This window comes from Littorina saxatilis, linkage group LG1, assembly GCF_037325665.1.
Source record: "Littorina saxatilis isolate snail1 linkage group LG1, US_GU_Lsax_2.0, whole genome shotgun sequence".
NCBI classification, from domain to species: Eukaryota; Metazoa; Mollusca; class Gastropoda; order Littorinimorpha; family Littorinidae; genus Littorina; species Littorina saxatilis.
This window is the reverse complement of record NC_090245.1, coordinates 8,606,229-8,621,953: the sequence shown is the minus strand read 5'-3', so window position 1 is coordinate 8,621,953 and position 15,725 is coordinate 8,606,229. Positions and strand designations below refer to the sequence as shown.

The following is a 15,725-nucleotide window of genomic DNA, read 5'->3' as shown; positions in this document are numbered from 1 at the left end:
TTTCAAGGTCACAGGTCAGCGTCAAAGGAAAAATTAGACATTTTATATCTTTGACAAAGTTCATCGGATGTGATTGAAACTTTGTAGGATTATTCTTTACATCAAAGTATTTACATCTTTAGCCTTTTACGAACGTTATCAGAAAAACAAGGGAGATAACTAGCCTTTTCTGTTCGGCAACACACAACTTAACGTTGGGCTTTTCTCGGAAACTATAAAAGTGACCGGGCTCAAATTTTATGTGAACGTGACTCATTGTGTTGTGAATAGCAATTTCTTCCTGTCCATCTGATGCCTCATATAATATTCAGAACTGCGAAAGTGACTCGATCGAGCGTTTGCTCTTCTTGTTACTTTATTGTCCCATCGCTGGGAAATTCGGGTCGCTTCCTCCCAGTGGAAAGCTAGCAGCAACGGAGTCGCGCTACCCAGGTGTTTGCGTGTTTAGGTGTATTCAACCACCTGCACTTATGGCAGAATGACCAAGGTCTTTTACGTGCCATTGTGATGACACGGGGGTGGGACATGGCTTCCGTCTCTGGGTCTGCACATAAAGTTGACCCGTGTCCGTCCCGGCCCGAATTCGAACCTGCGACCTTCCGATCACAAGTCCAGTGCTCTACCAACTGAGCTACCGGGCCCCCCTTGTTCGTTGCAAGGAAGAATTTGTATACAATGCATTACCTGTGTTCACCTGGATTGACAACTAACACTGTGCCCTTGATGTGTAAATCAATACGCCACACACGCACACATTGTTTGTTTGTTGTTTTTCTTCTTCTTCCGTTGTTGTTTATTGAACGGTTTAATGTCTGTTAAAGCAAGTTACCCAGGACGCCAGCTGAAGTCCTATAGGCAGTGAAAGGGTTAAAACTTAACTTTATTTAGGGTTAGCTTGTACATTTTTGGTTGGTCATTTTTCACAGTATGAGAATAAAGAAATAATAGTAACACAATATCAAGATGTGGCTTCTTGTGGATATTGCATTTTGTGATCAAAAGCTGAAACTTTCTTTTCTTTTTTCAGGCTCCAGCTTGGAAGAGCAATGTAACATTCTGCAATGAACCGTGGTTGGTGTTCCTGAACCGAACCGGAATCCTCAACGAGGACCTGTGGGGAACAGACGTGGTACAGGAATCTTCTGATTAATTTGTTATTAGAACCCCCCTTTTAAGACCCCCCAATGTAATACCCCCTCCCTGTTTCTCAACTTTTCTGTTCATAACCTCTGTAAATGTAACCCCATTTTAAGACTCCCTCCTTTTTGAGACCTGATTTTCTCAAATTTGTTGAGGTCTTAAAAGGGGGTTCCACTGTATCTTGCATTAATTGTCTGGCTATTCAGGTATAATTACTTTTTTTGTCTGCTTGGGAGGAACACCTCTGTAAGTGATGTCGGTTTGGATGTGCAAGCATTTTAGGCTGCTGAATGTTGTCTTGCAGGTTTTTTGTGCTGTGTGATTCCAATGACATAATAGATGAACTCTGGAAATAACTCTGTCGAGTTTGTATGGGTTGTGAAAGAGTGAATACCCTTGCTTTTATTGAGGCAAACTTCCCACACATGCTCCTTGTCCACGTGTTTCAGACACACCCCTCGCTCGTGATTGGCCTATAATGTCGCGTAGGAAAGTTTGCCTCAATAAAAGCAGGAGTATTTACTCTTTCACAACTCATACAAGCCTGTGTTTTTTTTCAAAACATTGTCTATTGTGGTTCTCATCTCTGAATTTGGAAATGATGTGCTTTAAAGCTGAATAATGACAGGTTAATACTGGATGTTTTCAACGGGTAATAGTGAAGAAAAAATAAATTGCTGTTCTTTCTGTTTTCCTTTTCTGACTGGTAGTGGGGATGAGGTTGGGGGTTGGAACATGTGAGTTTGCTTCATTTGAGGTCTGTTTGTACATCACTTACTTAAACTGTAATGCAAGCACAACATTTTAACCTCACACATGCTGTTTCAGGGCAGTGATGACCAGACAGTGTCCAACGCCAAGCTGTTTCCCGTGTTCCATGCCACAGAGAACGTTGGCATGAAAGAAATTTTGTGGCTGCAGGGACAGCTGACCGACACTCCATCGCTGGATTTGTTGAAAAGGTAATACTGTACTTGAAAGCTGAAACATGACAGGTTACTGGCGTTTTCAAAGGGCAATAGTGATGAAATGAATTAATTGTTGTTCTGTGATGAAGTGACAGCCATGGTACCAGCCAAGTGTGTCCCGATATTGCAGGTGGACTTCCATGACAGGTATAGTTTGGTTAAATTAATGTAACCGAGTGCCGAAACACTACGATCACCTCGGGAAGCGAAGTGCAATCAAACAGGATTGAAAATGTTAGGGCTAATTTCTTAGCCCTATAAAAACTGTTATGCAAACCCGAAGGTTTCCATGAACATACAGACAATCGGAAACCACCAGACCCTATCACAAACAGAATTCCACAATACACCGGTGTTGACTTTTAAAGGCCAACAACTCGGGTGCAGAGTCGACTGTGAAAGGAGCGGTAGCCTCCCCTGTCACAATCGCCCCCGTCTGAATGAACTTCGTCCCGAAGTTCCGAACCGGGGGACCACTGTCCATCCCAAGTTCGCAGAATGGGAACAGCACAAAAATGTTCAGTGGTCATATTATGCCATTACCTGAACATATCATGCCGAGTCCCATCCCTGCTCGCAAGCGCCAGATGTAACCGAGTGCCGAAACACTACGATCACCTCGGGAAGCGAAGTGCAATCAAACAGGATTGAAAATGTTAGGGCTAATTTCTTAGCCCTATAAAAACTGTTATGCAAACCCGAAGGTTTCCATGAACATACAGACAATCGGAAACCACCAGACCCTATCACAAACAGAATTCCACAATACACCGGTGTTGACTTTTAAAGGCCAACAACTCGGGTGCAGAGTCTGCTGTGAAAGGAGCGGTAGCCTCCCCTGTCACATTAATAAACAAAGGGACAACAGGTTTCCTTTATTTGGATGTGTCCTTTTGTTAAGGTAGAGGGGTGGGTGGGTGGGGGGGGGGGGGAGGGGGAGGGGGCTTCACATCAAAGGTAACTACTGTACCACCTTTCTGGCTTTGCATGGCTCTTGTTCTTTGAGATCAGGTATTTTTTTCTGTAGGAACTGGGATCGTTTTGCAGTGGTACAACTTTTCTTGATGTGCCTTTTTTCCCTTAGTAGTAAAACTGTTGTTTGGGTATCAGAGGATTCAGATTGTCTTTGCGGAGCTGATAAGCAAATTCTGGCCAAAGATGGTGGACCTGAAGGAGAAACTTTGGGGCCAAGCGGAGTCCCTGCGGCGAACTGCAGACCTCATCACATCAACAACCTTGACAGTGTAGCATGGCAACGGGAACGCAGAAGAAGAAGATTGTTTTTGCATGCTGCTGCTGTCTGTTATATCCACTGACTCAATGTTTCAGATGGAGGGCATCCTGGCGGCTGTCCCTCGCAGAAATCCTGACATTTGTTGACCTGCAGGCTGAGCTCAACTGGAGAAAGTGAGTACTGATGTATGATTTTCATTATCTCGCTTGTGTCTTCCAAGCGAGCGTCTGGACAGTTTGTGAGATAAGTTTATTTTTTTGTATTATAAGTTGTTGGAACGTTGTTATTGACAAAATGACGTTACAATCACAAATATATCGACCGAACGTCTTTTAAGTGAACATGCAGACATACAAATATCACACAAAACTTATCTTCATGAAATTCAGTTTTCGCCCACTCGCCAGGAAGCCGAACAAATGAATCATTCATTAGGGAATGAGAAGGCAGGGATTAACCTTTGATTTGACTGCAGTTGCTAAGAAGAACAACAGGGGCAGTCTGTCTTCTTGGGCATTTACAAGTTCAAAACTTTTATATCATTTGAACCATGTTCCATGTATGATTTCAACCATTTACACATCCTACTATGTTGAAATCAAAGTGTATCTCACTTTTTCTTAGTTAATCACTGGAAATACTCACTGATTGGTCTTGTTAGATTTTGAATCAAGCTGAAGACTGAAGAGCAACTCAAAAACTAATGTATCTAGTAAATGCTGCACTAGCAATGGTGTTGCTGATGACGAAGAGATTAATGATACAATGGTGTTGCTGTGCTTTCTTTAATCATAGCATTGTCTTTTTTTATTTGATTTTATTGACTCACATGCGAAGCAAAAGTGAGTCTATGTACTCACCCGAGTCGTCCGTCCGTCCGTCCGTCCGTCCGTCCGGACGTCCGTCCGTCCGGAAAACTTTAACGTTGGATATTTCTTGGACACTATTCAGTCTATCAGTACCAAATTTGGCAAGATGGTGTATGATGACAAGGCCCCAAAAAACATACATAGCATCTTGACCTTGCTTCAAGGTCAAGGTCGCAGGGGCCATAAATGTTGCCTAAAAAACAGCTATTTTTCACATTTTTCACATTTTCTCTGAAGTTTTTGAGATTCAATACCTCACCTATATATGATATATAGGGCAAAGTAAGCCCCATCTTTTGATACCAGTTTGGTTTACCTTGCTTCAAGGTCAAGGTCACAGGAGCTCTTCAGAGTTGGATTGTATACATATTTTGAAGTGGCCTTGACCCTGAACTATGGAAGATAACTGTTTCAAACTTAAAAATTATGTGGGGCACATGTTATGCTTTCATCATGAGACACATTTGGTCACATATGATCAAGGTCAAGGTCACTTTGACCCTTATGAAATGTGACCAAAATAAGGTACTGAACCACTAAAAGTGACCATATCTCATGGTAGAAAGAGCCAATAAGCACCATTGTACTTCCTATGTCTTGAATTAACAGCTTTGTGTTGCATGACCTTGGATGACCTTGACCATGTATTTTGGTAGGAAAAATGTGTAAAGCATGTGAGTCGTATGGGCTTTGCCCTTCTTGTTTGCTGTTGCAAGGAAATTTTTTACTCGGTGAGTCATAATAATCAGCAGTGTCCATCTGTGTGCCTATGGAGCTAGAGCAGCAGATAATTTGTTTCTGATTCATATTAAATTACATAACTTTACCCAACTCACGTATAGCAATTAACTCTAGTTCAGTGCTGGTAACGCTGTTCGCGTCCCCTTGGTAACAAGGGAGACCACTCTAAAAAAGAGAGTGAGCCATCCCATAATGTCCGACCAACTACTGGTCTGACTTCCGTATGCGTGCGCATAGGCCGCCATTTGTATCATTCCATACTCAGCGTTCAAGGGAACGGGACGTGTTTTCGTTCGCTCTGGCTGTGCTCAGCCTTTCTCCTACGTCTTAGGACTTGGATTTCGCCCCTTGGTCGCCGCCTGAGCCTTGCACCTGTACCTCTGCTGTATTTGGTGAGATCTTTCTGTTTTACTTGTAACTTTAGCGACATTTTGTCGCTCATCTCGGACTTACGAAATTTTTCTCTGAAAATTTTTTGTGAGTTTGTTTGTTGACATGGCGGAAGCGGCGCTGAAAGATAGCGCTAAGAGAAAGCCTAGTGCGAGACAGGTTGCTACTGATGCCTCGCCCAGTAAGAAAGGGTCTCGTAATGCTAAAAGTGCCGGGCATGACGTTTCTGCTTTTTCTGCCTTGCCAGCTAAATCACCGGTTTTGGCGGCCATGCTCGCTTCCCCCGTTTTGTCTAAGCAGATTCCAGTTAAGGGTACGCCTGTAGAAGATCCTGGTGTTGTTTCTGGGACGCCTAGTGGCCCAGTTTTGCCTCCTGCGGATGTAGCGTCTTTGTTGCTCACTTTGAGCTCACAGGTCTCGACCTTGGCGGCCGAGCTTTCTTCAACACGGGCGGATTTGCGCGCCCTCCCTTCCGGTGTTGCGGACCCGCCTTCGCTTGCCAGGATCCGGCCCTCGCCCTCTGCTACGGCTTCAAGGTCGACTGTCACTACGCGGGTTGATGTGCACGCTTCTCAGGACGGTGACGTTTGCAATGTGTCTCTGCTGAACTCGCCGGTTCACGGCAAAGGTTGGTCTACCCCACGAGTAGCCGGGTTCTCCGGCGAAAGTGGGGTGCGTGTTCAGGAGGAAAAGGCGACCTTGGCTGCAAAGCCTGCGAGCCGTAATAGCCCCGACAGCCTGGCTGACCCCTCGCGCAGAAGCGCCCGGTCAGTTGGGTCGACGGGCCCTGTTCAGCGAAAGGGCGTTGCGCTCCTACCCCCTTCTTTGGAGGAACGTGGGGAGCCGCATCGTCCTCTCCCGCCCGGGGGGCAGGGAGTGGTTGACCTGGATGACCTTTCGGTTGACCAGGAGAGTCTCTCTGGGGGTCACCTTCCCGATTGCCCTTTTGAGCAAGAGGGAGAGGTCGACGAGGGTACGTCCGCCATGGGGGACGACCTTCAACTTACTTTGCCGTCAAGGTTGCCAAGCGCAGTGGCGCTGGCTGCCGAGACGGCATTTAAGTATTTTCCTGAAGGGGTGGCTGAAAGTAGGTCAAAGCTTCCACCACCTCGTTCTGCCTTTGATGATTTCCGGTCGGCTCGAGAGCAGAAACCTCAGTTCCGATTCCGCGAATCTTCGTCAATTGCCTACGAAATGGCAAACGTCTTTAAGGCCAAACGTGGTCCGCCGGTGCCTCTGTTGTTGCAACATGGGGAGGCTCCCGACGATGTTATGGACTGGCTTGCGAAGCCTGGGGGTCAAGTTTCTGGTTCCTCGAATTGCAGGTTTGCCCCTCAGTCAGTCAACTTAATTGAGTCATTCGCCCTGCCGTCGGCCGTGCTTCCGGTGTCACCGGGAATGGCTGTGTTGCGCGAGGACACGTACAGTAAGGACAAGCCTGTTCCTTTTACTGACGCGTCGCTTGCGGCTATTGAAGAAGCGGGCAGGTCTTTGTTGGAGCTCTCTTCTGTGTCAGAGTCTCTACAAAGGTCGTTGTCAAGGTCAATCGCCACATCACTTGACCCTTTCGAGTTCAGGTTCGACGCTTCGGCTTTGGATGTCACCACCCTTCTCTCCACGCTGGCTAAGGTTTCGAAAGAACAGATGTCTCTTTCGGCTAAACTTTATGCCCATGCAGTTCACTCCAGGAGATCTGCCTTCTTGGCAGGTTCCAGGATTCGGGACAGGGCTAATGTGGAGAGCTTGAAGGTCTCTCCGTTCACGGACGGGGCTCTTTTGGGTCAGTCGTCCATTGACGCGTTCCAGAAAGAGTCACAGGATGCAAGGGACATTGCTTTCTCTCACCTTGCGCTACAAGGTTTCCAGAAGGCTCCTAAGCCTCAGACTCAGACCGCCAGCAAGCCTCAGAACTCTTCTTCTGGCGGCGGCGGCAAGTCACAAAAGCAGTCTTTCGCTTCGAGGGGTAGGGGCCGCGGGGCTCCTTACCCTAAGAGGGGTCAATCTTTTGGAGGATCTAGGGGGTCGGGGCGCAAGCCTCACCCCCAATGATGTGTTCCCGAACCTCTCATCCCGGTAGCCCCCGCACTGGTTGTAGCGGGCGGCCCGTCCAGGGCCCTCACTTCCTGGCTGCAGCTAGTGGACAGCAAGTGGGTTACCGGGATAGTGAGTTCGGGATTCCGGCTTCTCTGGTCAGGGGAGAAGGCACCTCTGACCAGGATAATTCCGCCATGCAGGGCTCCAAGGGATTCGGAGGCAAGGGCCGCCGTGCAAAAGGAGGTGACTGCTCTTCTGCTCAAGGGAGCAATAGAGGAGGTCACGGACTTACAGTCCCCGGGGTTTTACGGCAGACTTTTTGTAGTGCCAAAAGCCTCGGGGGCTTGGAGACCTGTCTTGGATTTGTCAGCCCTCAACAAGTTCTTACGGGCTATCAAGTTCACGATGGAGACTACGACCTCAGTTCGGGAGGCTCTGCGTCCGGGGGACTGGGCGACGTCTGTCGATCTCACAGATGCATACTTTCATGTGCTGATGCATGTAGCAGACAGAAAGTGGCTACGCTTCCCCTGGGGAGACAGAGTGTATCAGTTCAGGGCCCTTCCTTTTGGCCTGTCTCTAGCGCCGTGGATCTTTACGATGATCGTCAGACAGCTTTGTGCTCTGGTAAGAAAGAACGGTGTTCGTCTCAGAGCCTATTTGGACGATTGGTTGATCCTCCATCAGGACAAAGAGCGTTGCGAGGCTCACACTCGGGGAGTGCTCAGTCAGGCCTCGCAGCTAGGATTCTCGATAAACCTGGTAAAGTCGGAGTTGGTGCCATCTCAGAACTTTGTTTATCTGGGCATGGATTTCGACACCCGAAACTGGTCTGTCCGTCCTTCTCAGAGAAGGATCGACAAGCTCCAGGATCTGATACGTTCTCTTTACGGAGAGAATCGGGCCAGTGTGCGGGTTCTGGCCTCGGTTCTGGGCCAAATGGATTCAATGGCGACTCTCATCCCGTTAGGCCGGGTGCACAAGAGGCCTTTCCAGTCTGCTCTGCAGGCTCGTTGGGATCAGTCATCCCAAGGCTGGAATCTCCAGATAGCTCTGGGTTCATGGTTTCTGCGCACAACTCGCATTTGGTTGCTCCCTCTGTTGTTCCAGGGAGTGCCCATTGTTCGCAAGCCTCCAGAGAGCGAGCTCTTCACGGACGCCTCTCTGATGGGGTGGGGAGCTCATCTAGACGAGCAGACGGTGTCAGGGGTTTGGGACTCATCCCAGTCCTCCCTGCACATCAATGTGCTAGAATTGGAGGCCGTCTCTTTGGCGCTGCATGCGTTCAGGCCTTTTCTGGTGGGCAAGCATGTCAGGCTCCACACAGACAACACCACTGTGGCGGCTTATGTGAACAGACAGGGGGGGACGCGTTCTCCCAGTCTGTCAGACAAAGCTTGCTGTCTTCTGACCTGGTGTCACACTCAAGACATTCTGCTTTCAGCCGTGTATCTGAGGGGCAGTCTGAACGTCCTTGCGGACACTTTGAGCAGAGGGGACAAGGTGGTTCACTCAGAATGGACTCTTTCACACCATGCCCTGCAGCGTCTCTGGGCTCAGGTAGACAAGCCCAAGATCGACCTGTTTGCCACGAGGTTCTCGGCGAGACTTCCTCTCTTTGTGTCCCCCTTCCCGGATGCTCTGGCCTGGAAGGTAAATGCATTGGAAATAGACTGGACAAACCTGACAGCGTATGCCTTCCCTCCGTTCTGCCTTTTGGGCAAGGTACTAAGAAAGGTCGACTTGGAGAAACCAGCGCTGGTTCTGGTCGCTCCTCTTTGGCCAAGCCAGCACTGGTTTCCAGACTTGCTGCGTCTAGCAGTTCGGCCCCCGATCCCTCTCGCCGCGAAAAAGGGAGATCTTGTTCAGCCTCGGTCAGGCATCCCCCACGAAGATCCGCGGATCCTGAGCCTTCACGCCTGGATTCTGTCCGAAGCTCTTTGCTTAAGGCAGGGGCCTCTGCCTCCACTTTGAAATTTGTCCGTCATGCCCATAGGGAGTCCACGACTTCTGTGTACTCCTCCCACTGGGCGGCATGGTCTAGGTGGTGCTCTCTTAACGGGGTTAATCCTTTATCACCTAGATCGATGCAGGTTGCCAACCACCTGGCTTGGTTGGCAGAACAGGGAGTTTCACCCTCGTCTCTTCGCGTACGGAGGTCAGCGATCTCCTCAACTCTTTCGCAACTCGGACACAAGATTACACTCGGCGGAGTGGTAGCTAGTGTCATTAAGGGTGCCTCCCTTACAGCCGCGCGCGCTAGGTCACGTCTCCCTGCCTGGGACTTGATGCTTGTTTTGCGGTTTTTAGCCTCGGAAGGTTTTGAGCCCATTCTCTCGGCATCCTTGATTAATGTTACACGCAAGGCGGTTTTTCTTTTGCTGCTCGCAACCTCTCGGAGAGGTAGCGAGGTTCATGCATTGTCAGGTTTAGAGAAGGATATTGGTTTTGAGAAAGATGGGTCTGTTTCTCTTAAATTTACACCAGGTTTCCTTGCTAAGAACCAGAAACCTGGGCATATCTCTCCTGTACTCCACATCCGGCCTCTGAGCGATGTTCTCGCTCCGGGCGACCCTGATGTAGTTAATTGTCCTGTCAGGTCTCTCAGTAGTTACCTGTCACGCACAAGGCACCTCCGTTCAGAAAATCAAAAACTGCTATTTATATCTCTGAATACGGCGAGGCATAAGGACATTGCAAAGGTTACGTTGACTAAGTGGGTCTCCAATCTTATCAAACAAGCTTATGCCTGGTGGGAGGTACAATCTGGAGATATTAGGGCGTTCTTGCCTCTCACGGCAGCCAGGACACACGAGGCAAGAGCATGGGCTTCGTCACTGGCAGTCCTCAGGTCTGGCCGGCTTACTGAGGTACTGGAGTCAGCCTATTGGAGATCTGAAGATATCTTCATCAATTACTATCTCAGGGACGTCTCTTCACTGAGACAGGACGGCAGTTCTGCGCTACCTTCTTTGGTAGCTGCAGGACAGGTCCTTCATGCTTGAATTTTGGTAAGTACCCACCACCTATAGTAGCAATCTGCTATACGTGAGTTGGGTAAAGTTATGTAATTTAATCCAAAATTTTAGTAATAAATTTTAATTTAATTAATATACTTACCCAACTCACGTCGTTTATTCCCTCCCGCCTCCCCGCTGTGGTTGGTTTTGGGTCTAAAAAAGAAGTGAGTTGGGCTTCGTATGGTATGATACAAATGGCGGCCTATGCGCACGCATACGGAAGTCAGACCAGTAGTTGGTCGGACATTATGGGATGGCTCACTCTCTTTTTTAGAGTGGTCTCCCTTGTTACCAAGGGGACGCGAACAGCGTTACCAGCACTGAACTAGAGTTAATTGCTATACGTGAGTTGGGTAAGTATATTAATTAAATTAAAATTTATTACTAAAATTTTGGATTATTTATGAAGAAGGTGAGTTGTTTGTCGGTATGAGCATTTGCTTTTTTTGGTTCAGATATTGTGATTGTGATGTTTAATGTTAATTTTGTGTGAAGGATAAATGAAGTAGAGTATTATTCTCACTGTTTTTATTTGTTTTGTTTTTGTTGTATTGTGCAATGTATTCTTGGCAGGAAACTGTTTTACGAGGTGGCATCACTTGAGGTGGAACAGGCCCTGACAAAGTCTCTGAACAAAGGATTCAACAATCTCTACACCAGTGCAGCCATTGATGGCTTTTCTCAGCAGATACTGGAAATACTTGACAAAGGTGAGCAGTTGTACCACTACTCTGGAATCTGGAATTTTTTAAATGACGTAACTCAATAAAAAAAAAATGAATAAAATGTAAAATACAAACAAGGAACAGATGGATTGGGCAAAACAAATTAACTTATTGGTAAACTCACCGTTTGTCCATTACGCTCAAAGCTTTATGGCATCTTTCATCCTACTATTCAACTTTCTGTAGCAAAATTTAATTCCTTGTAACTCACGAGTCACATAGTCATATAGTGGCTAATTTTGCAAGCATCTAATTTGCTTCATGTCTAGCAGGATTAAAGATACTACAAGCAAACAAGAGAACAAGTAATGTTCTTTGCAGCTCACATGATTAACAGTAATGCCTATACGAAGCATTGCATTGATACGATTCATCTGTTTGTTTATTCGTTATCCTAAGTGAGAATTTGTTAGAAAGACGCCAGATATACCCTTCGTAATTGCAACAATGTTCAGTTTGCTATGGTAATCAGCTGTATGAATGATTCTTGATGTTTGATTGCCTGTGAGCAGTTGCAAGCAAGACAACAGATCCAGGTATCGCTGCTCGCACGATGGCGAACATTGCTGATGTGATGGGTTGCATGGCCGGCAAGATCGGAGGTCTTCGCTCAGGTCCCGCCGCCAATCAGTCCTGGAGGAAAGCCTTCAACTTCCTGGAGGTGAGAGCTGTATGGGGCCCGGTAGCTCAGTTAGTAGAGCACTGGACTTGTGATCCTGGAGGTGAGAGCCGTATGGGACCCGGTAGCTCTGTTAGTTGAGCACTGGACTTGTGATCCTGGAGGTGAGAGCTGTATGGGACCCGGTAGCTCTGTTAGTAGAGCACTGGACTTGTGATCCTGGAGGTGAGAGCTGTATGGGACCCGGTAGCTCTGTTAGTAGAGCACTGGACTTGTGATCCTGGAGGTGAGAGCTGTATGGGACCCGGTAGCTCTGTTAGTAGAGCACTGGACTTGTGATCCTGGAGGTGAGAGCTGTATGGGGCCCGGTAGCTCAGTTAGTTGAGCACTGGACTTGTGATCCTGGAGGTGAGAGCTGTATGGGGCCCGGTAGCTCAGTTAGTAGAGCACTGGACTTGTGATCCTGGAGGTGAGAGCTGTATGGGGCCCGGTAGCTCTGTTAGTAGAGCACTGGACTTGTGATCCTGGAGGTGAGAGCTGTATGGGGCCCGGTAGCTCAGTTAGTAGAGCACTGGACTTGTGATCCTGGAGTCACGGGGTCGAATGCGGGCCGGGATGGACTGTTCAACTTTTTGTGCAGACTCAGAGACGATACCCATTTTCCACCCCCTGTCACCACCGTGGCACGTAAAAGACCACGGTCAAGAAAATAAAAGTCTGAACCAAGGAAGAGTACAGTGATCCAATGGTATCAGTAGCTTTGAAACAAATATTCATGCTGAGTTTTCATGCACTCATGATAACTGCCATGGTCTTTAAACGCTCAGTGTCTTCATCGTCAAATTAAGCTTTACCCTCTCACCCCAAGGCCATTAGGGGCATATGCCTTCATTGTTTAGGCAACAAACAAAAATAGGTGTGGTGAAGGTAACATAGTAAAAAAAAAATAGGGTAGGAAGGTAGGCTATCACTTTTTTTTTTTTTTTAACTTTTTTTTCTAATGTATACAAATTAAACCTACTCGACAGGGAAATAAGTGTGCGACTCAAGCGCTTCCGCTTTCATTGCGTTTTCTGCACTCGGTTTTTGTTTTTTTTTTTTTTTTTTTTTTGACAGATGTAAAAAAAAGTTATAGGGTCGGCCCCTAAAAATAGGGTAGGTCGGGTTACCGTAACCACTCCTATATTTTTTTAGGCCTTACAGTTCTCCGTTTATTTTTACTTAAAAGTTGATCTTCTCTTTGCATTTCTCTATTTTGCAGAACAAAGACTTTGCACAAGGTGTAGCAGCACTGGCAAAGGAACGCTCCCTGTGGTTGCATCGGCCTGATCACCTGATTCGTGCTGCGAGACATTATGAAGGGGCAGCTCAGATCTTGATCAGGCATGCTGTTATGACCGCTAAAGAGGTGAGGTCTGATGGATAGGCTGTTTGAGGTGTAACTCTAAAATATCCAGCATTTATTATATTAAACTAATACTACCCATTTCATGTTTAAATCTGTAAATTGATAAGAATTTGCTATTGAAGTAATGTTGGGGTGAGAAGAATTTTAAAAGTGAGAGGGGGGGAGGGGGGGGGGGATGATTGGGGGCACATTTTAGTGTCGGAACTTGATTTCAGCTAGATTTGCTTTCACAGTTTGCTTGCAAGTAAATCTTTATCAGAGATACAGTAGTACCTGCCATATCCGGTCACCCATTAGTCATTGAAAAGGTGACCGCAAATATCAGGTGGCCGTTCATTACAGGCCCCCTTCTCCTCCAAAAAACCCCCCCAAAACACGATCAAGTTTTCATGTGCATGTCTGTATTTACAGTTTGCCCATGCGTAAGTATTCATGTCGTCTGCTCGTGCTGTGCCGTCTGTGCACACAACACACACACACACACACACACCGTCACACACACACACACACCGTCACACACACACACACACACACACACACACACACACACACACACACGTCACACACACACACACACTCACACACACACACAAGCTGGATATTAATGATTCAAGCACTTTAAGTTTGATACTGAAGGAAGCAACCAAATACATCTATTCAAACAAACAAAAATGGAAAAAGTGGCCGCTCCTGTCGAGTAAGAGGGGCACCTTAGGGCAAAAATCAGTGACCGTTGACCGCGTCAGACAGGTTAACGGCCATTAAGAGTCAATTATAGAAGGAAAACTCATTAGTCATGGGAAAGCTGGCCGCTCCGGGCAGGTTCACGCCCACGAAAGGGCCGGAAATGGAAGGGACTACTGTACTTCACAAAACACTGTTTTGTGGCTTTCATACTTTTAACAAGAAACACTAACACTCAACCCTCCCTACATTTTGTGGTAGAAATGAAGAAACCCTTTTACATATGTTTTGGGAGTGTGATAAAGTGCAGACTTTTTGGATAGAATTTGTAAATTGGCTAAAGGCGAACTGCACCCATTGCGACAATTTAAAACTGTCTAAAGAACTGGTTCTTCTTGGAGTGGCGAACAATGTAGTCACCGATAAAGCTTTTGATGTGTTATTAATCTGTGCCAAACACCATGTATATATTTCCAAAATGAACAAAAAGACCCCTCATTTTCAGACATTTAGTAGAAACTTTAAGCAAAGATTTATTTGTGAAAAGTATAACGCAGTTGTGAATAATACAGTAGATAAATTCTACAAGGATTGGCGCCTGTATATGCACGTTTTGATGTAACCCTTAGGTTTTTTCGTTCTTAAAACCTTTTGATAATGCGACCACCAAACCACTGAACATCCCCCCCTCCCCATTCCATCCTCCCACCCCATGTATGTTGTAATTGTCCAAGTGTGATTTTCTGTTGTATGATTCTGTCCTTTCGGTTAGGCGATGTCCTGTAATGTACAGCTTATACATGTAAACAAAATTTTACAAAACTGTACAAAAAGAGAATAAAAAAACAAAACAAAAAACAAACAAACACTCAACCCTCCCAGTGCTTCATCCAAAAGGTTTTGGGTTTTGTTTTCCAGTTCTTCACTCAAGGCCAGGGCCAACTTCCACCATTGGGAAAGTGGGTGCAGGCCGACTGTCCTGCAAGGATTGACATCTCGGGGGGCTGGTCTGACACTCCCCCCATCACCTATGAACACGGCGGTGCTGTCACCATTGTCGGAGTCCTCATTAATGGCAAGGTCAGTCAAGCACATCTGCGTGGGAATATGGTTTGTGTGGTAATTGTGTGAGTGAGTGTGTGTGTCTGTGTCTGTGTGTGTTTGTGTCTGTGTGGTTGTGGTTGTGTATGTATGGTGTGTTTGTGTCTGTGTGGTTGTGGTTGTGTATGTATGGTGTGTTTATGTGGTTGTGGTTGTGTATGTATGGTGTGTTTGTGTCTGTGTGGTTGTGGTTGTGTATGTATGGTGTGTTTATGTGTGCATCCGTGTTTGTGCGCGCGCATGTTAAGAATCAGCCTGATGTCACTTTCGGTGTTTTTAGTTTTTCTGTATTATAATAGAATTCTTGCATGTGCCTTTGGTGTTGACACTCTTGTTGTTGTTGTTTAGTTTTGCTATGTAATTGTGTTTTGCCATTTCAGCGTCCCATTGGTGTTGACACTGTTTTTGTTGTTGTTTAGGTTTGCTATGTAATTGTGTTTTGCCATTTCAGCATCCCATTGGTGTTGACACTGTTTTTGTTGTTGTTTAGGTTTGCTATGTAATTGTGTTTTGCCATTTCAGCGTCCCATTGGTGTTGACACTGTTTTTGTTGTTGTTTAGGTTTGCTATGTAATTGTGTTTTGCCATTTCAGCGTCCCATTGGTGTTGACACTGTTTTTGTTGTTGTTTAGGTTTGCTATGTAACTGTGTTTTGCCATTTCAGCGTCCCATTGGCTGCAAAGTGCGAAGAATCAAAGAGTAAGTTTCTGAAATTTGTTCTTTTAATTTTTGGCTCACGTAAGTGTAGCCTATGCGATCGTAACTTTGTCTGTCTGTGTGTGCGTGTGTGTG

At 46.4% G+C, this 15,725-nt stretch overlaps 1 protein-coding gene across 1 annotated transcript in view; it reads left to right on the top strand.

The window, feature by feature from the left end:
- The window catches only part of LOC138960796 (L-fucose kinase-like), a 49,243-nt gene that overhangs the window by 10,691 nt on the left and 22,827 nt on the right, over positions 1-15,725 (top strand). Inside the window, exons 14-21 of the mRNA XM_070332455.1 lie at positions 1,028-1,129; positions 1,969-2,102; positions 3,438-3,515; positions 10,970-11,106; positions 11,634-11,782; positions 13,002-13,148; positions 14,751-14,912; positions 15,598-15,632. Of these exons, the coding sequence (XP_070188556.1) occupies positions 1,028-1,129; positions 1,969-2,102; positions 3,438-3,515; positions 10,970-11,106; positions 11,634-11,782; positions 13,002-13,148; positions 14,751-14,912; positions 15,598-15,632 (944 nt within the window). The remainder of the gene's footprint in view (positions 1-1,027; positions 1,130-1,968; positions 2,103-3,437; positions 3,516-10,969; positions 11,107-11,633; positions 11,783-13,001; positions 13,149-14,750; positions 14,913-15,597; positions 15,633-15,725) is intronic.